Source organism: Pinus tabuliformis, chromosome 6 (assembly GCF_031772625.1).
Source record: "Pinus tabuliformis cultivar Carrire ecotype Pingquan chromosome 6, CPIR1, whole genome shotgun sequence".
In the NCBI taxonomy this organism is placed as follows: Eukaryota; Viridiplantae; Streptophyta; class Pinopsida; order Pinales; family Pinaceae; genus Pinus; species Pinus tabuliformis.
In genome coordinates, this window is record NC_142292.1 from 990,382,541 (window position 1) to 990,403,910 (window position 21,370).

Below are 21,370 nucleotides of genomic sequence, written 5' to 3' on the forward strand. Positions count from 1 at the left end.
GCAAGGAACCTCTGCTCATGCACAACATTTCTCATATATTTCTCATCATGAAGAAGGTACACTTCCATCAAGTTTATTATGGCATGCTAGATTTGGACATTTAAACTATGACAGTCTCCGCTTATTGAAGAAAAATGGTGTTGTTGGTTTGCCTACAATTCCTAAGAAACATAGGCAATGTGATGCTTGCATTCTAGGAAAGCATAGCAAACAGTCTTTTCATGATTCACATTCAAGAGCACATAGGAAGCTTGAACTCATTCATTCAGATTTATGTGGTCCAATCCCTGTTCCTTCTGCAAATGGAAATAAATATATCATGACATTTATTGATGATTACACCAGAATGTGTTGGGTTTATTTATTGAAGAACAAATATGATGCTTTTCAAACATTCAAGAATTTTCATAAATGGACTGAAAATGATGCACAATCTCATATTGGGTCTATTCGCACTGATAATGGAAAAGAATATACATCAAATGAATTTGAAAACTATCTTCGCCAACATGGGATCAAACATCAAACAACTGTGCCTTATAATCCCCAACAGAATGGTGTAGCCGAAAGAATGAATAGAACAATCTTGAATATGGTACGATCCATGCTTTTCTTCAAAAATGTAAAGATAATGTTTTGGGCTGATGCTGTTCTATGTGCTGCATATATAAAGAATAGATGTCCATCTAATGCTATAAGAAACAAGACTCCTTATGAATTGTGGTATGGACATGTTCCTTCGGTAAAACATCTCAGGATCTTTGGTTCCAACTGTTATGCTTTGATACCAAAGGTACATAGAAACAAACTTGGTGCTAGAAGTCGTAAGTGTATCTTCCTGGGGTATTCAAACATCTCTAAAGCATACCGCCTCTATGATGAAGTAAATAAAAAGTTTGTTGTATCTAGAGATGTCATTTTTCTTGAATCATCCAAATCTGACAATGTTGTTGAGCGGCAACTTGATCGCTTGGATAGATTCACAAAAACGAAATCATTTCAAGAATTTGATAATCAGATTCCACATCTTGAAGGGGGGATTCCTATACTAGAACAACATGTGGAATCTTCTTCTGAAGAACAATCTCCTCTGCATGAAACTCCAACAACGGATGATGCTTTAAGTGATGTAATTGATAGAATTGGGAGACTCAATCTTGATTCAGTCCCAACTCAATCAACAGAGCAGCCTAGACTATCTCAGAAAGGTCCCCCAAAGTGGCTGACAAAGACACTTGAAAGTGTTCATCCTGATCAAATTGGAAAAACAGGAACCAGAAATTCAAACCGACAAGATGGAGGTGATGTAGATGACTCTAATTCACCTGTTGATATGGATGTTACTTATGATTGTGAATTGAACTTGTCTACAGATTTTGAACCAACTTCCTTCAAAGAAGCTGCTTCTCATGATGAATGGAAAGAAGTGATGAAAACGGAGTATGATGCCCTCATAAAGAATGGCACTTGGAAGCTAGTTGATTCTCCATTTGGAACCAAACCAATCGGCTGCAAGTGGGTCTACAAGAACAAATACAAAGCTGATGGCTCACTTGACAAGCACAAAGCTAGGCCTGTGCCAAAAGGTTTTGCACAGAAGGAAGGGGTTGATTATGAGGAAACTTTTGCCCCCACAGCAAAATGGGCCACCATCCAGACACTCTTTGCACTAGCAGCTCAGAACGGTTGGAAAGTCCATCAAATGGATGTAAAAACTGCATTCTTGAATGGAGATCTAAAAGAGAATGTTTTTATGTCCCAGCCTAAAGGATTTGCTGTGAAAGGACATGAACAAAAAGTATGCACACTTGTGAAGTCCTTGTATGGCCTCAAACAAGCACCGCGAGCCTGGTATAAAAAACTAACTGAGCATCTTCTGAAACTCAACTTCAATCATTTTGATCTTGATGATGCAACTTTATTTGTCAAGAAAGTTGGCAAAAGAGTTGTATATCTTGTGGTATATGTAGATGATCTTTTAATGACAGGGAACAATGAAAGCTACATTGCATCCATAAAGAAGGAATTGGGGAAAAGTTTTGAAATGACTGATTTGGGCTATGTTCATTACTATCTTGGCATTGAAATAACCCAACATCCAAAATCCATATTTCTTTCTCAAAAAAAATACATTGGAGATTTGTTAAACAGATTTGGCATGACAGAGTGCAATCCTCTTTCTACTCCAATGGAACAAAACTTAAAGCTCACATCTATTGAAGGAAAGGAATTTGAGGATGCAACAAAGTATAGACAGCTTGTAGGAAGTCTCATCTACCTCACTACTCCCAGACCAGACATTTCATTTGTTGTTGGAATCCTCTCCAGGTTGATGCAAAAGCCTTGTGAGGGACATTGGTCTGCTGCAAAAAGAGTTCTAAGGTGCTTGAAGGGAACTCAAGACCTTGGAATCAAGTATACACAGGTGGACGACTTCAGCTTGATTGGATACTCTGATTCAGACTTCGATGGAGACAAAGAAACTGGGGTATCTACTTCAGGATATGCTATGAGTCTTGGATCAGGAGTTGTCTCTTGGAGATCACACAAACAATCAGTTCCAGCAGATTCCACAACAAAAGCAGCATACGTGGCAGCAGCTAAAGCAACGAAAGAAATTGTGTGGCTCAGGAAAATTCTTGAAGATTTGCAGGTAAAACAAGTACAATCAACTCCACTCATGATTGACAACACCTCTGCAATAAAGTTGGCCAAGAATCCAAAGTTCCATGATCGTACAAAGCACATCAATACTAAATATCATCTTATCCGACATCATGTTGAGGCCAAAACAATCCATCTCCGTCATTGTTCCACAAATGAGCAAATTGCAGACATCTTCACCAAAGCGCTTGGAAGAGAAAAGCTTGAAAGATTCAGAATGATGCTTGGACTCACCAACATCCCTTCAGATTAAGGGGGGGAATGTTGACACCTAATCCTCTGCGGTTGGGTGAACCTGGAATGTGAACAGTCATCAGAAGATGAACTGAGCAGTCACATTCTTGTATATAACAATAGCTACCTAATGTAATAAATCGAATCAGTTTTTCTGAGTTTTCTGCCAAACTGGAGTTACTCCTGGCCTGACACTCCCTATATGCTTCCTAGATGCTCCCTAATCGTAATGTTAAATTCTTAAAGTAAAAGTGACAATCTCCTTTACCTTTTTTTTTGTTTTTTTTGTGTAAATCAGCGTTTGTATTAAAACAAAAAATATATATATATAGTACAAAAAGGTTTGCCCGTGCAGACTAAAGATCAACATCCTTGCCCGATTCCAGCCAATCCAAACTTACTAAACTGTTGAAAATCCCCAAGGCACACCACCCAAGGCGGCACTGAGAGGCTGGGGACGACAAAAACAGAATTCCAACAGAGAAAATGTCAAAACAGAGACATATCCAACTTGAGTTCCTCCAATACTAGCAAGGAGAACTAAGATAAAGACTGCTAAACAAAAAGACAGAGTGCTGAAACATGACATATAGACTCGCTGAGCCGAAACAGAAAAGAACTGACCCAAGACCCATGAAAATACACAGAGACTCTTCAAGCTTCCCATTACAGTTCCAGACCGATATAATCCTTGGTGGAGGAATCTTGGCCAGTCGAAGTTGTGGCTCTGCCAGCTTGAGGTGGCCACTTCCCCTGACTAGTGCCCACGGTTTTCTCTGCCCATTCCCCCACGGCAGCGGCTTCCTTGCAAATGGAATGCCTCAGAAAGCTAATCAGCACTGTTAAATTCTTGGTGATGGTACCAAATTGTTGCTCCAAAGCACTGATTTTGAAGTCCAGAGCTTCCAAAACCGCTGTGTGATCCGTAGAAATTACAGAAATAGCCTGGTTAGCCTGACGAGCCTGATTGAGATACTCCCCTTGCATGTTGATTGCTTTTGCTAACATTGTTTTCATACGCCACATCTCCGCCTGAGTGCGGACATACTGCGTTGCTCGTGTTGACGTTGTGCTAGGATCCTGAACCCACTCCATATCCTTTTCCATATCATTATCCTCCAGATTTTCTTCCTCTTCAGCAACAATAGCTTCCAACTCCTCTATTTTGCGTTTTTCCTTCTGCGAGGTCCTCGTTTCGTATGCCTCCCGAGCCTGCTGCAGGTCTTTGTTGGCCGAAGCATTCCTGCTACCTTCACGTGCCATCCTCTTGTGACTAAGAACAGACAGAAACCACCTTCTAAGAGCACAATTGCGACGATGTAGGTGAACTTCGGAGATCAGAGCAATGCTCTTGTAGTTGGGGACGGTAATTATAGAGGGATGAGCCCCTGAGTCGCTTGAGGCTCCCCATCTCGTCACCTCATGCTCGCACGTCCCTTCATGATTATTTCTGCTTCGAGGATCACAATATTGTTGATGGGCCGGATCCTTGTTATTAAATTTGCCCCGCTTGAACCTTTCCGGTGAGTGCCATGTGGCTATTATTTTAATTTTATGCCGGCGGAGTTCATACTTTTTGTTCATGGAGCTCCTAAGATCTGCCCCGGCCTGCTTGTGCATTAAATGCCTCTGCCATTCGTGTACTACTTTCGCCTGTCGACCCTTTTTCCTTACTTCCCTTCGATTGGATGGCGTCATTCTCCACTACCGGCGAAGATCTTCGTACCCCTAGCCTTATCTTTCGTTAAAAATGTCCTGCCTCGAAAGCAGTGTGCACCTGCTTCTCAGCTCCATGCAGGTGATGTCCTGCCAACAACTGTCCAAGACGACCGTGGGATTATCTATGCCATGGTTTGCCAAGTGATCCGCTACAGTGTTAGCTTTGCGTCTAACTGCCTGAAAGATTAAGTCGTTCAGCCAAGAGAGATGTTCGGCAATGTTCTCTGTCACCTTGGCCAACCTCCAGTGCTGAGTGACCTTACTCACTTTGGTTCCCGAATACAGTTTTCTCGCTGCTGTAATAGCCAGCTGAGAGTCCCCTTCTACTACAGCTGCACCCGCTTTTAGATGCCTGAGAATTCTCAAGCCCTGTTCCAACACTGCAAACTCCATTTCATTGTTAGTCCCTTCCCCCAAAGCTCGACTGTAGATGCATTGTATACTACCTTCACTATCCCTTAAAACCCTCCGATGCCAGCAGGTCTCGGATTTCACAGTGAGGCTCCATCGAAATTGAGCTTGAGGAAACCTAAAGGCAGCCGCTTCCAGGCGTTCATACTAGTGTTCAACTCCTTCCTCCTTAGCTTTGTGGATAAGTCTGCTTAACCCTTCCATCAAGATCACGAAGAGGAAGGGGGATAACGGATCACCTTGTCTAAGACCTCGCGAAGGAGAGAATTGTGCAGAAGGGGCTCCATTCACCAGAATAGAAAATTTGGGAGATTTGACCAAAGCTAGAATCCAGACTATCCAATGTTTAGCAAAGCCAAAGGCTTTCAAAATTGTTTCCAGATAATGCCAGTTGACTTTGTCGTACGCCTTTGACAGATCTAGTTGCATCAACATACCTACTTTCTTCTGAGTTTGAAGAGTGTGAATCATCTCCTGTGCCAGTAGGACATTGTCCAGAATTTGTCTCCCCTCCACATAGCCAGATTGCTCTTCTGAGATAAGGCCCGGAAGTATGGATTTCATTCTATTAGCTATTACTTTGGAAATGATCTTGTAAACGACATTGCACAGCGCTATCGGCCAAAACTTTGAGGGGGTATTAGCTTCTTCCTCTTTAGGAATCAGGGCTAGGAAGGTGGCATTGAGGCAGATCGTCGAGAATCCTCCACAACCTCCCAAACTTCTATTTTAACTATTTCCCAACAAGCTTTGTAGAAGTTAATGGTAAAACCATCAGGCCCAGGAGCTTTATCATTGGGCATTTCTTTCACGGCCTCTTCCACTTCTTCCATGGAAATTTCCCGAGTTAGAGCTAAGTTCTGCTCCGACGTGATCAGCTTGGGAATTGAGGAGATAAGTTCATCAATGGCCTCCGTTCTGTCAACTTCAGGTTCTTGAGCTATGCTACTGAAGTGTGTAGTAAGCAGGTTAGCGATTTCTTGATGTGTCTGTACCGTGGCTCCATGATTATCTTTAAGGCTAAGGATTTTATTAGCTCCTATGTGGTCAATAGCTGATCTGTGGAAGAATTTTGTATTCTGTTCTCCTTCCTTAAGCCACTGGACTCGAGATTTTTGCTTCCACAGAGTTTCCTCCTGTTGGCAACGAAGTTGCCAGTCCTGCATCAGCTTCTTTTCCTTACTCACAGTTTCTGGGTTTATGATCCCTTTGATCCATCCTTCATGTATCTGCTCTAATTGCTCCTCTAGTTTCTGTTTTTCCTTGAATATGTTCCCAAAAACTGCTTGATTCCAGATTTTGATCTTGTCTTTAATGTATTTCAGCTTACCTTGTAATCTATACATTTTGGTGCCTTTAATGCCCACAAGTTCTTTCCACCATTGTTCAATTTGCTGCATGACATCAAGATGGATGAGCCAGAATTTTTCGAATCTAAAAGGTTTATTTCTTGGAGTGCCCTGTATAGCGGCTGTCAATGTGATGGGCCAATGGTCTGACCCTCCGCTGGGAAGAATATTTGATTCTACTATGATTCCTTCCAGCAATATATTTTCTGAAACCAGAAATCTGTCTAGACGAGAAGCTATTTGCCTTTCACCTCCCCTTCTGTTGTTCCATGTGAAAACACCACTTCTGGGAAACACATCCACTAGCTTAGCCGTCTTGATGAAGTCTAGGAAAGCTTCAGAGTCTTTGTTGAGTTTCCTTATACCTCCTTTCTTTTCCATGAGGGTGGTTATCATGTTGAAGTCCCCTCCTATGATTGCCTTTGCTTGAGGATACCTTAGCTTCAGGTTGAGCAGAGTTCTCAAAAAAAGAAGCTTGTCCTCTTGCTTCTGTGGACCATAGACATTGGTGCACAGATAGGTCTCAGAGTTTCCTACAACTTGAGCTTCTACAGCTATGAAAGATCTGGCCGCCTCAGAGGAGAGGACCTTGAGTACTTGTGGATTCCACAGAGTGATTAAGCCCCCCTCCCATCCATTGCTGGCAGTCTCCAAGTATTCCATATGCTTACCTAATCTTTTGCTTATATTGAGTATCGTGCTGCTTGAACATTTAGTTTCCTGTATAAACACTATATCTGGTTGTTCTTTTTGGACTTTCTTCTTTAAAAGATGTTGTTTTGTTTGGCTATTTAGCCCTCTAGCATTCCAAGAAAGAATTTTCATTTTAAACAAAGTTTAAGAGCTTAGAGAAAAAGCCTCTAGAGCTTTCATCTTACCAGAGTTCAGGAGCATTTGTCCCAGCTCTTGCAATGCTTCATTATTGGTTCTGCGTCCTCTTTTTTTATGGTGTTTGGAACTTATGGAGGTTTGATGCAGACCCTGTGTTCGGACTCCCAGCCCTTTAGCTATACCCAAGCTTTTGCTTTGCAGTTCCATCTCTGCTCTTTGTCGTGCAATGAGTATATCATTAACTCTTTTTACTTCCTCTTCCGATATGTTTTCCATTCCCTTCTTTTTCCAGTTTTATACCATGTTTGGTAGATCCACGCCCTCTTGCTCTAGTATATCATTGAGTTCCATATCTTCGCTTCCGATTTCACTTATGAGCATTTCTGAGTCTTCTTCAACTCCTTCTATTGTTTCTGGTTCCTGGAGTGCTAAGCTCAGAGGGTTTCCCTCCGGTTCTTTTATGTCAGGCCCTGTTGTAGCTTTAGTTATTTCAGTGGCTTTTTGTACATTGATGTTGTCCTCTAATTCCGTTTCAGTTTCCAAGATTTCAAAAGCATTGCTTATGTTACCTTGTGAGGTGCTTGCCTTAGTTTGGCGTTTCCTATTTGCTCTTTGTCTAGCTTTCGGTCTTGTAAAGATTTCCTTGTTCTTCTCTGCTTTGCCATCCTTGTGATCTCCTGTTGCTTTGTTCAGTGGGCATTCTCTTATTAAATGACCATGCTCATGACATTTCCTACAGCGGAATGGGATTTGCTCATAGTCTATGGCTTGGAAATAATCCTCATCCCTATACTCCAGCCATAGGCCCTCATGCAAAGCCCCCGACACATCCATTTCCACACAGATTCTGGCACAGGAGGTGTACCTTTTTTGCAGAGTCGCTTCTGAGGCTTTGATGAAGGTCCCTAGCTTGTTACCTATTTGTTCAAGAGTTGCATGTCCCCAGTAATCAATTGGTAGGGAAAAAAGGCGTATCCACACTGGTACCTGCTTGAAGGTTTCCTTTTCTGGTACAAAGTTGGGTTTCCATGGCCTTATGTAAAGGCCCGCAGAGGCAAAGAAATAAGGCCCTCCATCGAATATTCTATCCTTATCTTCTAGATTTGAGAAAACAACAGTAAAAAAACCTTTAGCTCCTAGGTGTAATCTAACATCACCTTTGGGTTTCCACTGTTGTTTTATCCATTGACATAATGCCCATTCTGTTGGCCAAAACCCCATGAATCTGCAGATCACTGCATGTTCACTCATGTGATCCCGGTATGCCTGAATCTCCGGGTCTGATATCACAACCCTTAGGGTTTCTGCAGCTTTGGGTTTGCACGGACCCTGGTTCTTCTTTTGGTTAAACGTTGATGCCGTTTCCCTTTGTTCCTCTTTATCTAGATTCAGAGCTTCTTCCTCTGCTTCTACGTGCTTCTTTCCCTGTTTATTTTCATGAGCGAAATGTGCTTGTGTTGGATTCTCTCTGACTGTGCTTTCTGTTCTTTTGTTGTCATCCTTGCCTTTCAGTTTTCGATTGTTGTTACCTTCATTGCCTATAGTGCCTTTCCTCCCCTTGCTGGTCAAATCTTCCTTACTTGACCTTTCGTAACCTGCTATCTGCACCCCATCCCGTGTTGTCGGCTTATTCTTCATTATTTGTTTGAAAGTTGGGGTCCCTATGGACCCCGAGTTTTTCATTTGTCGGGTCAGAGTTTGTCCTCTTCTGTGGAGCTCTGCCGCTCTGGCCCTGTTCTTCTCCAGGTTTGAAACCTCAATCTGATGAGTTCGTGAGCGTCAAACCCTTGTTTTCACCAGAGCTCACCTGCGCCTCAAGCCCAATACACCCGACAATCTCCTTTATCTTTCATTTCCATCCTTTTACTTAAATTTTTAACATTACCATGAAATGACTCAGGATGTTTGAGAGTGGTTCCAACCTCATCACACATCATATGGAGAAAATAGAATTTCATATCCCATTCAAATCAGCAGACTTAACAGTTTTCAAGATCAATGGGATTGTGGCATTTCATTGGATTATATCATGTATGAGGACATGTGATTGGCATTTAATCAAGAGCACCAAGCCCTATATGTACCCCAGTGTTGGTGTTGTTGATTGTTGAACTCCTTTTTCATGGCCTTAGCAATTATGTACCCTTCGCTCAAATTAAAATCATTGATCAAGCATGTTAAGCTTTCTCTACCATATTATAAGGCTTGGATTAAGTTGTTTGATCAAAATTAGGCAATGTTGACTAATATCCCTATAGAATTGAAGTAGAGACAAAGGCTAGACAAGAGAAAAGGAATCTAGATTCTAGATGGTTGATGCTGGAATAATTAATCATTGATGTACAATGGATGCCATATCTATCTTGATTTATGTAAAAATATGCATGTTTTCATGTCTTCTAAAACTAATTTGGTATTTTGGATGTTTTTTTAATAATAAATGCAAATATATATATATATATAGTAGACGCTTCGCTTCCTAGAGTTTTGGGAAATGACGCTTCTGCATCCCCGCTTCCAAAAAACGTCCCCGCTTGGTGCAACGTTGGTCAAGCCCTTTCATCAACAAGCTTTGAGGACAAAGCTTTTTGAAGAGGAAGACAATGATATGAATATAATTTATGTAAAAATAATAAATAATAAACATAATAATATGTAAATAAGTAATAATTAGTTAGACAAAGAGGCATGTCTAAGGAGACATGACCATTCATAAAGGGACACCTACTTGGTATATAAGCAAGCCCCTCACTCTCAATTGCAACATCATTCTTACTCATACATTTTAATATACATTCTTGTATCTCAATGGAGATCTACATATTCCAAGTCTTCTGGAGTATTTAACTTGAAGGGCGAACATTGTTCGTTCCAAAACTGCCTCATGTTCAATAGATACTTATGTTCCTAAGAGTTGCTCAGCATCACTGCTGATTTTGAAGGACGTAACTTAGTGTCAATTTTTCCTATCTGTCAAGGCTCTACCATTATTCCCACTACCATAAGACTGCAACCAAAATTATCAGTTCCAAACCAAATGCAGCACAAAATCTTGATCTTTTAGTACATAAAAGAAATAGCCAAATCAATTTCCCTCGAACAAATTCATAATACACAATAAACTAATAAAAGGTTGCATATGCACACAACAACAACAAAAGAAACTGAGGCCAGAATTTCAGAAATTAAAACCAATTTAATTAAAGAAAAGGTTAAACTCTAGAGCTCATCCAAGACCAAACATGCTAGACTACTTTGCCAAATGGAGATTATATTCTGAGAATGTGAAGCAAGTCCAATCAACCAAAACTGACAGAAATAAACACAATTTTACTATCAACCAAGGGAATTTGATCAGACTTAAAAACTTCACTGCAGAGAAGGAATTATGTAATAAATATCATGATCAAGACATAAGTAACATGACAAGCAGACACCCCATACCATTCCAAAGGGTCTGATGTACAGAAAGTGAGATATTGATAGTTCCATCCAATGGCATGTAGCAGAAGCAAGAGCATCAATGTCACCTAACATTATCCGTATCAACTTCTTCAACCCATGCAAAGTTTCCTGATGATTACATTCACTCCAGAATGCACTACAGTCCAACTTTGCCACCTGGCCTCGCCACTTCTCCCAAGCCTGCAAAAACGAAATGGACTGCATTTAATCGTCTACAATGAATAAATTCTAAAAAATTGGTTCAGCCAATGTAACAATCTGCTCCCACTTTAATTGGACCTTCATTTTTACCTTTATAAAATCAGGCTTCAAGTTGAAACATTGGCCCAATCCTCCAGCAGGTAAACTTGGGCGCATGCGCGGCATCTTTGAAATAAGCACATTGACTGCCTCCACCAATCCATTCTCAGTCTGTATTTAACTGCACTTCATTAGTAGTTGGATATGCAGCAGATTAAAAGCCCAATATGTCATCATTTCTGGTTTGTAAGATCATAAAACCTTACAGAATGAAAGGCCTACATTATCTATAAAGTTATACAGAAATTTCAGTGGAAGCAAAGATTGCTAGCTATTTTGAGGAATGTCTATGTTAATAAGTTAACCCAAGGAAGAAATAACATGTTTCAAGTGTCATAGGCACCACTTGAATATAGTGATTCCAAGTTTAGTACAATTTCTGTCCGAGAATGGATCAAATTTCTTTGTTTGGTTTTGTCCCATACGTATCATATCAACTTCCAATAGACTAATTCTTTACAGGGGCAGCTGTATACTGTACATACATGAAATTTCATGTTTCCTATAGCTAATCATGTTTCCTATTATTACTGAGATTGTGTGTTATAAATAAAATATATATAAATAATATCAATATAAATAGTGATGATAATTGTAATAAGGATTAGTTTATTAGTAATTAGTAGTAGTACTGAAGAGGCATGTTTAAATGGGACATGACCTTCCATGAAGAGGTACCTGCCTAGGGTATATAAGCAGGCCCTCGCTCTCATTTGTAACATCATTCTCATTTCATACATTTTAATATATATTCTAGTATCTTCAATGGAGATCTACATATTCCAAGTCTTCTGGAGTATTTGACTTAAGTACGAACTTTGTTCATTATATTGGTATCAGAGTTATTCGATCCTCTGGTTGCTTAACTGTTGCATAGAGCCGCGTTCTCCGATCCAGGTCCTTGGCCATCAAAATTCGTCAACTTTCTTGCTGTGAAATTGAAAGTGTTTCGCTATAAAAGTTTTGGAGTTTCTCCATTACTAAGTTCGTCAAAAACCCTTGGCCATTTTTAAAAGAATAAAAAATAAAAAACACAAAGAAAAAAAAAAAAAAAATATATATATATATATATATTAAATATATATTATTTTTAAAAAGTGTTATGAAAAAAATAAAAATATTTAAAAATAATAATAATAATAACAATAAGTCAAAAGAAAAAAAATTATATAGAAAAACAAAGGATTAAAAAAATATTTAATTAAATATATAATTAACAAAAAAGAGTGGCAAAACAATAAAGAAAAAACAATGTAGGCCAGCCGCATCCTCCAACACAGCGGTCGGCCGCTGCGTCCTCTAGTAATAGTCCATGCTAGTAGCAGCCACTACCAACGCCTACTCGACTAGCCGTCTGCCACAATTTGCGTCTGCACACTGCCCCTATTCGAGCAACCACCTTACAAAAATTAACTCAATAATGCAAATCTAAACAACCACAACAACAATCGTTGTATTGTACGGATATATTGCAACACCACAAGTCCCCATGCACATATATCACTAGTTGTACCGTCGAATTTCACTCATCCTTATCTGTCGAATTTTAGTGTATCAAGCCCATTTGAGTGTGTATCTGCGGCTCAAAGGATTCATGACCAAATCCATAAGTCGTGACCCTTATTATTTGTTGCTATTATTAAAAGTGAAGGGGTGGACGAGAACACCAAACTCTTCCAAACTTCAAAAGTCGTGACCCTTATGGTGACTTTAAATCAAATAAATATAACTCAAGGTTATATTTAGTTACTTTTATAAGGATAACCAAATCGCTAAAAAGGATTTAATGTTTTATAATAAGGGATTTTATTAAAAAAAACGCTATAGTAAGAAAAAAAGAGTCACAATCATTTTGCATAACTTTTTATATATTGATACATTAGGTAAAAGAAAAGGGGTGAGCTAAAATTCAATTAAATGTTAAAAAAACCAATTTTATTTGATAAAAATATTCAAAAGTTACGTGATGTATATATAAAGGTTATGTAAGGTGGGGATATTAAAAAGTGAAAGGAAACTCAGGTATCTCCTTTTATTAAAGCATAAGAGTTTACACTACATAAAGTGTAATAGCCCAAGGAAGTATCAAGATATTTTTTTTTTAATTAAGAAAATAAAAAATATTTAGGAGCTATTTTTTGGAGTATGAAATAAATATAAAAGTGAAAAAGTGTTTAAATTTATCTTTAGAAGAAAAGTGGAAAGAAAGGTTAAGAAAAAAGACTATTAAAATAAAATAAAATAAAAAGAAGAAGAAAAAGAAAAAGAGAAAAAAGAGAGATTTATAATATAAAGCGTAGGATAGAAATTATTGAAAGTTCAAGTTTGAATTACTAAATGGGTTATTCTCCAGTAGTTGAAGGGTATTAATATTAAAGGAAGGGTGAATTTGAAGGAAGTTCATCTCGACAAGCAAAATGACATCTAATTCGGAAATGAAGGCCGAAAGATTTCCAGAAACTTCATATAACTATGCCTCGGTGTTATTTAGAATTAAAGGGTCTATTGCAGGAAAAAAAGTTATTATCGTTATCTCGCCAGCCGAAGATAAAAATTACATAAAACCTAAAATCGCAAACCAATTAGTGATTCCATAATCGAAAAATTAGATTGGTATAACAACAAAAAATATGAAATAACCAATTTACAATTAAACATTGGAGATTATGCATTCATATCACAATTCTCGGTTCAAAACCTATGGAGCAATCAATGGGACATTTTTTAGGTTCACCCTAGATGGCAACCCTAGGTTCTTTCATCCTAAATATGAAGAAGTACTTTTTGACATTTTCTTACAAAAAGAAAAAAATAACGCTACAAGATGTTACAGTGAAGCCAAATTCAGTAATACCAGAAGACATACTAGATATATCAAAAGTAATTTTTCAAGAAGGTAAAAAAGTACTACAAAATATGCAAAGAGAAGTTGACAAGATCACTGCTGAAAAAAATGAAGAAGTTTCTCAGCTTAAAGACAATGGTGAAAAACTATTGACGCAAATTAAGAAGGTTAAAAAGGACAAGAAGTCGTTAAAAGACAAGTTAGAACATTATATTCAAAAGGAAGTATCAAAGTCGCCAATCATAATAGCTCCAATTGAAGATAAAGGAATGAATATCGAATCAATCAATACCACAACTCAAGAAGAGGATAAGTCAGTTGAAGGAAAAATACACTCACATGTTGCAATTCAAATGATGAAATTCCAAACAAATATTTTGTACCTAACTCAACAACTGCAGTACCAGAAGAAAATCAAAAAATTGCCACACACCCAATAAGGGAAAGTCAAACCAAAATAATTCCCTATCGACATCTGAATCACGAGAGTAGACAACTCAATCAAGCTATGTATCTGTACCATTCAGAACAAAAACAACAAACTAATGTTCCAAAGGATACTAATGTCAGTGTAATCCATTCATGTGATAACAATTCATCACAAGTTTTCAGTCACTGCAAGATTCCATGGAAGATTTATTTAGGATGGTCTGATCCCTTCTCGGTGTGACATTTTTGTTTATCACTTAAAGGATCATATCAACTTGTATCAACGAAGATGACAGTTCCAAGAGGAGAAGACATTCCAAACAGAAAAGGAGATCAAGCCTTTTCATCAGCAAGCTTTGAGGACAAAGTTTTTTGAAGGGTAAGGCAATGTTATGAATAAAATATATATAAATAATGATGATAATTATAATATTGATTAGTTTATTAGTAAGTAGAACTGAAGAGGCATGGCTAAATGGGACATGACCTTCCATGAAGAGTTATCTACCTAGGGTATATAAGCAGGCCATCACTCTCATTTGTAACATCATTCTCATTTCATACATTTTAATATATATTCTAGTATCTTCAATGGAGATCTACATATTCCAAGTCTTCTGGAGTATTTGAATTAAGTACGAACTTTGTTCGTTACATTGTGGCCATTAAGTAAGAAATATACCTCACGGTCATCAATCTGGTCGAGTTGATAAGATCCATGCATTCTTAGGAAATTAACCTGCATGAGACCAGAAGCATTTATAACTTTAAAATAGGCCATGTGGAAATGAAAAGGACCTTATCAAGAAGAAATCTCACATCATAAATTTCTCTATTTATATGACACTAATGATGGCAACAACAATATAAACATTAGAAATTATCCTGAAGACAATATAGTAACAGATACTGACCACAAACTCAAGCCATCCTACAGCTAATGCAGAAGCAACCCCATCCCAGTAATCTGGATCATCTTCAGGGAACTGGCCAATGACACCACAGGAAAAAGCAGATAAAATAATTCAGATCTTTCTTTTTCTAATAAAAGAACACATATATAAAAAAACTCTGCTTTATATATACCCAATACAACATGTAAGAAATTAATATAGATGCAATTTACATGTATGCAATCATTCAATAGATGATGAATGGTTTTCTTCCACGTTAACTGATATTGGTAGTCTCCACCAGGTGAGAACAAAATTAATATCATAGCAATTCATGAGAAATTTAAACAATATAATTCCTGAAATAAGATAATTATAAGGTGTGGAAATGTTGCAAGACAAACACACCACAATTGCCCGCTAGAGAAAAGTGCACAAAGTATATTTTCTATTTGTGCCTGCTAAACAGAATTTTAGTAAGATGCCCAAGTGAGCTCAAAATGTCAAGCTCAACTAAAATTGTTAAACTGTGACAAGTACAACATAACACCTGATCTGTGTCAAGAAAAGCAGGAACACAAAATGCCAAATTGTAAGTATTACTTTCATAAATACATATAACTCCTGTTTGAAATATGTTGTCAAGATCAGTGGAATAACTTGCATGCTCTTACATATTATGCAATCATGGGACTTCAAGTAAGACTTATTTGATCACCTTTTGAAATCGTACCGATAGAATCAAATCAAATACAATTTGATTTTCCATACTAGCTAATAAATTTCTTCAGTCATTATTACAAGGTTGTACGCATCAGAAACATTTGAATGGACATGTTCAACTAAAGTTAAAAAAACAACATTAACGGAGATCTAAATTTTGCATTGCTAGTTGTTGACTTTTCAAAGAGAATCTGATCTTCTAAACTGATAATTATTTTCCAATGATTTCATTTATCAAGTTCACTTATATCACATACATCATTATGCAATTACACAGAGAAAATATCAACAGTAATGCAATAATGACAGTAGGATCATTAGGAGACAGCCAAGCACACAAAGAGACACAAATTTTTCACCTGGAAAACCCAAACTCAGGAGAAAACCCAGGAATATTTTCTAGGAGAAATTCTTCAGTTCAGCATAAGTACAATCTGAGTTTCATAAGTCAGTCTTGGAGATCCTAGGGCTAAACCGCCCTTAACTAGTCCTGCCAAAAAGACTAATACATGCTCAGAAAAATAGCCCTTCTAACAGCAGCCTTCTTTCATCCTTCACTGGCCTCTCCAAAATCCTGAGGCACCTCCAGAGCTTTGTTCACAGGAGTTTGAGGCTTCTTGGCCTCTTCTAGGCCTGCCGGCTAGCACAGAACAGGATGCGGCCTACTCAAAAGTATAGTCCAGCATACAGCGCATTTCAATCCTTCCTTTTACACTGATCTGAGGCCTTTTGGACCTGCTCTAGGGCTTTGGCCCTCATCCTTAATCCAGCAGAATCTCGACAAATAAACTATTGCTGATCTGCTTGGAATATATACTATAGTTTTACAGGCAATGCCTGATCCTTACGCTGCCATCTGCAGAATCACTGGCTTGTAAGGTCTGAGAAGGGTGTGATTGGTGCACAGTGAAAGGATCACATTTTCTATTTTGATTTACACATTCAAGTAATTATCCAAGTCATCATAGGACAAGCTTGATCCAGCACTAACTAAAATATTCAACAAAGCTTCAGATACAGAGCACGCATTTCCCTAGACAATGCACAAGTTACAGAAAAATATTCTCCCTTGTTATAAGGCATGAAAGACAAAGGTAAAAGTGTTTATCAACCAACTTTAACAATTTCCCTACAATGACAAAAATAAAAATCGTGATTATTTATCTCCACCTTAAAAAGTTCTTTACGTATTTATAATTTATAATTTTAATTGAAAAAGTGTGGATGCGTATCTCTGACCTGTAGTTTGCACAGCTTCTGTTGCAGTACTATCAGCTTTGAATGTAGTGTCATTTCTGTCCTAGAAAGCACCCTGTCGTAATTCTACCACAGGGAGGAAAGAAGAATGACAGCCCAGAATATTTTGAATCCATCATTTCTTTACCAAAAAAACCAAATCTAGAGACAGTGATTGCAAAGAAAGTAAGCGAGAATTGACTAAGAAAGCTCATTACCCATAACCAATCAACAAGGCGTTCAGGAAACCAGGACAATGACTGCTTGTCGACATAGAAAATTTCTAGCAGATCCCACACTGCCTTCATAAGAGTCGGCTCCTGTGACTCCTGCAGTTTATAGTTTCTTGTCATTGCAGTTGGGAAAAATTATAATCTTACTAGACAAATTACGTAAGTTCCTAAAACTAGAATACTTTCAAATATGATCAACAGAATTTAGTATCCATATATAATAGTCTCTGAAATTTCTGAGTCTCAATAAATATTAAAAAAATGAAAGAATATCGCACTTTACTTTTGTTGTCTCCAACCACCATCAGGTATCTGAAATACTTTGATGCAATAGCAAAATATCTAGCAGCTTATCCTTTGCATTAAATTGCTACAGATTCCTGAGGCCTATTTTAATTTTTATGTACATCACACGGATATATGTATAACTGATTGCATGTTTTAACTCAATCTCATATAAAATTTCAGCCTTGCCTTTGAAAGCATTGCAGCATTATCTTCCGCTGATATGGACATATCTTTTACAGGCCCTAAAATTGTACTTATGCTACAAGTGAATTCCATCACATGCTCCCACCTGCAGAAACAAAATATTCATCACTAATAACCCAAAAAGTTTAGCTACTCTACTGCACATCTATGCCTTGAACTAAAAAGAAACAGTGACTTAACCTTGGCTTAATCATTGGCTAAAAAAGCATACAAGCATCTTCCTCTGAAATCTTCTGGTTATGTATATTGTGCAAAGCCTAAAAGTAGATGATGTTTCAATAGCACAGGATTACAGCTAAAACTCTGAATTAATTTGCCATTCTAACAAAGGAAAGCATATGACAGAAGATAGACATAATAGAAGTTCAAACGTAGGTATAACAGGCAAAAAGCATGGCAAAGTTTAGATTTATACTAATTATGTTGGCATCCAATGGAATGTTGTCTTGGCACACATGATCTGGTTCAACAGCCAATGGATATGAGCAAAACCCAACACGAATCTTTGATAGAAGGTCAAAAGGCAAAGAAAATTTCACAATTCTATGATGTTGCTCAAGCAAGGCCAATCCTGGATGACCTTAATCTTCTTGGGGTCTACAGCCATGCAATCAAAAATGAATCCCATACACTAAATTTTGAATAACACTGAAGGTGCACTTTCTGAATTTCCTTAAAACTTGTGGTGGCACAATGTGACCAAGGCAGGCGAAACAGACTCTAAATGGTGTTCCTATGTCTTGCTATAGATAAGGATGGCATCCAATTAGCCATTGACAAAGGAATTGGTGTTTGAACTTGGGACTGAAAATGTCATTCATCGGGTGCATAGTTAGGTCAAAAGGCATGGCCAACCATCCATATAGATCGTCCCCAGATTTAAGTGTTGTTTTCCAAAATCCAAATTCACTTATAGGTAATTGATGATAACCAGATTTGAGGAAAATCTTGGTGAAGTATGGTGCACATTGCAACCAAAAGATCATCAATGGAAGGTAGTTGATCCTAATGCTTGATTATGATCTTGTTGAGGACTCAATAGCAATGCAAAGGCATCATGTTCCATCCTTCTTGGGCATAAGGATGATGGCATTGCCGCAAGGAAAGTTAACAAGCCTAATCTTTCCCTAGTTGATGGGTGTTGGAAAATTCAATGTAGCAGCTTATATTTCAATTTTCCTTAACCTTAATACTTGCTTGTCAACTTAGTTAGTCTTCTTGTGTTCTTTATTTAGATATTTTCATCAAAGAAATAAAAAGAACAGAAACAGTAGCAACAGAGGACACAGAGATTAGGCTCTCAAACAAGCAAAACCCCTCCAAGGGGAAAAACCCGGAAAACTCTTCTCTTTTTATAGAATCTGTGTCAAATGAGACAACAAAGACCCAAACCCTAGACCAAGTCACTCTCCAAGTACCAAACCAGCCCTGCCAACAAGTCCTTCCTTGATCTAGCGCTAACCAGCTTCAAACTGCAACTTCGACCTCCCAATTTCAATACTACTCCTTCAACCTACAACTTTGGCCCTTGTAATAGCTGCAAAAACCCTAATATAACTTTTTCTTGAGACCTTCCTTGAGCAAGACAACTCCTCCCAAGGTCAACAAGGTCAAGACAGAGTATTCTTCCATTCAGCAACAAGGGACTGCACTTTGTCTTACTGCAACTTGGACTTGCACTTTCAGCACTTCTGGGAAGCTGCAGAAACCCTAATCCTTCGCACGTGTGAGAGAGATAGAACCCAAAAACAAGATTGTCGTCATTCATTTCTTCTTCTGGACTTTCGCTCTCTTCTTCTTCTGCTTCCCAGCTACAGATCGAACTTCCTTCTTGAGATCAAACTTCTTGATGAGTCGATAACAAATGAGGTCGAACTGCTCCTTTATATAGCCTTTCCAAGGGGTTGAATTCCCTCCTTTAGGCTAACTTATACTTTTTGGATTTTCCAGGACTTTCTAGACTCGAAATAAATAAAAAATAAATAAATTTCCAATCACATTTTACCCAAAAGGCTCTTATAAACATGAGGTTGACTCATGACAATAAATCTTATGACCTAACAAACCCTAGAAGCACGAAGAACATGCGTGTACCTAGAAGACCATCAATGATGAGCATGAAACCCATGGTTTAAAATAATAACTTTTTATTTTCTTCTTTTGTTTGTTACATAAGATACATATTGAAATGAGTATAACAATTATGAAGATTAAAACTAGTTACATTTTCAACACTCCCTCTTAACTAGGGAGGTATTCATAATTGTACAACCAGTACAAAATCATTCTCAAACTAGAGAGTTCTCATAAGAAGAGTCGAATTGATAAGCCAACTGTAAGCATCATCATTATAGCCAGCATTGTCACTAAGGCCTATCTTTACAAACTCAACTTCATTTGAGAGCATTATGCTAGGAGGATTTACGTGTGATACTGCACTACCTCTACAAGGTACATACACCATTCGGACGTTCACAAGGTATGCCCTTTTAGGACTATTCTTATCTTGGATCTACAATCCTGAGTCCTCAAATAATATCAGTCCTCATCAACCACTCATCTCATGCATACCTGTCCCATTCTTAAAGAGTGTCGGTACCTTTCCTTTCTTGGATTATATATCCTCAAGGAAACCATATATGCTTATCCAATCCTTCACCATTCTCTCTTCATTACCTGAAGAAGAGAATGCACATGTAATGTCCAACATCACTCCTCAATAAGAGAGGATATCCCTATTCCTTTTCGATTGGGGAACAAATACTTGCTCTTATTCAAGGAGACTCCTTTGCTCCCTCTCTGTTAAAATTGGCAACTAGGGCCAAATTTCACCTTGGGACAGTTCAATTGATTGCATTAAATTCCACTTTTCGAGAGGATTGAAATTGATATAAAGATCATCCAATTTGGACAAGCAGAAGTGTGATTTTGAATTTATGCCCACATATGTGCAAATTGTTCAGGTCAGCCACATCAACAAGTAGGCTCAAGAAGCCCAATGGACGTGTCTCTTCACCCACAGCAAATTGTATAAATACAAGTGACCTCACACCTCGTTTGGCATCATCATCGCTCACACATTTTTCTCTCTCCTCTCATTGGTTCGTACATATTTTGGGCAGCACTTCTCTCTCACATGTATGGCAAGAAAGATGAGTTTTTTGGGTTGAGTTGTACGACCGAAAATTACAAGCCGCAAACCAAGTTTGACCAGCATTGACCAAGGGGTTGTTGACTAGCTTTGACTGTCATTTTTGGAGGATCTTTTTTGTCTCTTTAGGCTGCATTTCTGCGCACAGAAATCGAGGGAATCTGTGCAATTTGACCAACGCTAACTTCGGGGTTAACTACAATTTGACTACAAAAAATTACAATAGTTTTTCTCTCCTTTGACGGAGTTTGACCGAGTTGTTTTGGGTTGACTTTGACCTCTTGATCAAGCCGAGTTTGAATAGTGAATGTTGAGCTATTTTAAGGATGATTTATCGTTGATTTGACCAGCGTTGACTTTCTGGTTAGGGCTAAAGTTTGACTGCAGTTGACTGT

General features: G+C 38.1%; 1 protein-coding gene across 3 annotated transcripts in view; it reads right to left on the reverse strand.

Moving 5' to 3' along the window:
• The window catches only part of LOC149262316 (nuclear pore complex Nup85-like protein), a 414,372-nt gene that overhangs the window by 328,668 nt on the left and 64,334 nt on the right, over positions 1–21,370 (reverse strand). For all 3 annotated transcript variants that reach the window (XR_016259007.1, XR_016259008.1, XM_089424013.1), the window contains exons 2-8: positions 17,807–17,909; positions 17,318–17,428; positions 17,103–17,186; positions 15,162–15,233; positions 14,930–14,986; positions 10,965–11,084; positions 10,653–10,853 (exon numbers count right to left, since the gene is read on the reverse strand). Coding sequence is in view for 1 of the 3 variants with exons in the window: in XM_089424013.1 (XP_089280139.1) it covers positions 10,653–10,853; positions 10,965–11,084; positions 14,930–14,986; positions 15,162–15,233; positions 17,103–17,186; positions 17,318–17,428; positions 17,807–17,909 (748 nt within the window). In the remaining 2 variants the exon portion in view is untranslated. The remainder of the gene's footprint in view (positions 1–10,652; positions 10,854–10,964; positions 11,085–14,929; positions 14,987–15,161; positions 15,234–17,102; positions 17,187–17,317; positions 17,429–17,806; positions 17,910–21,370) is intronic.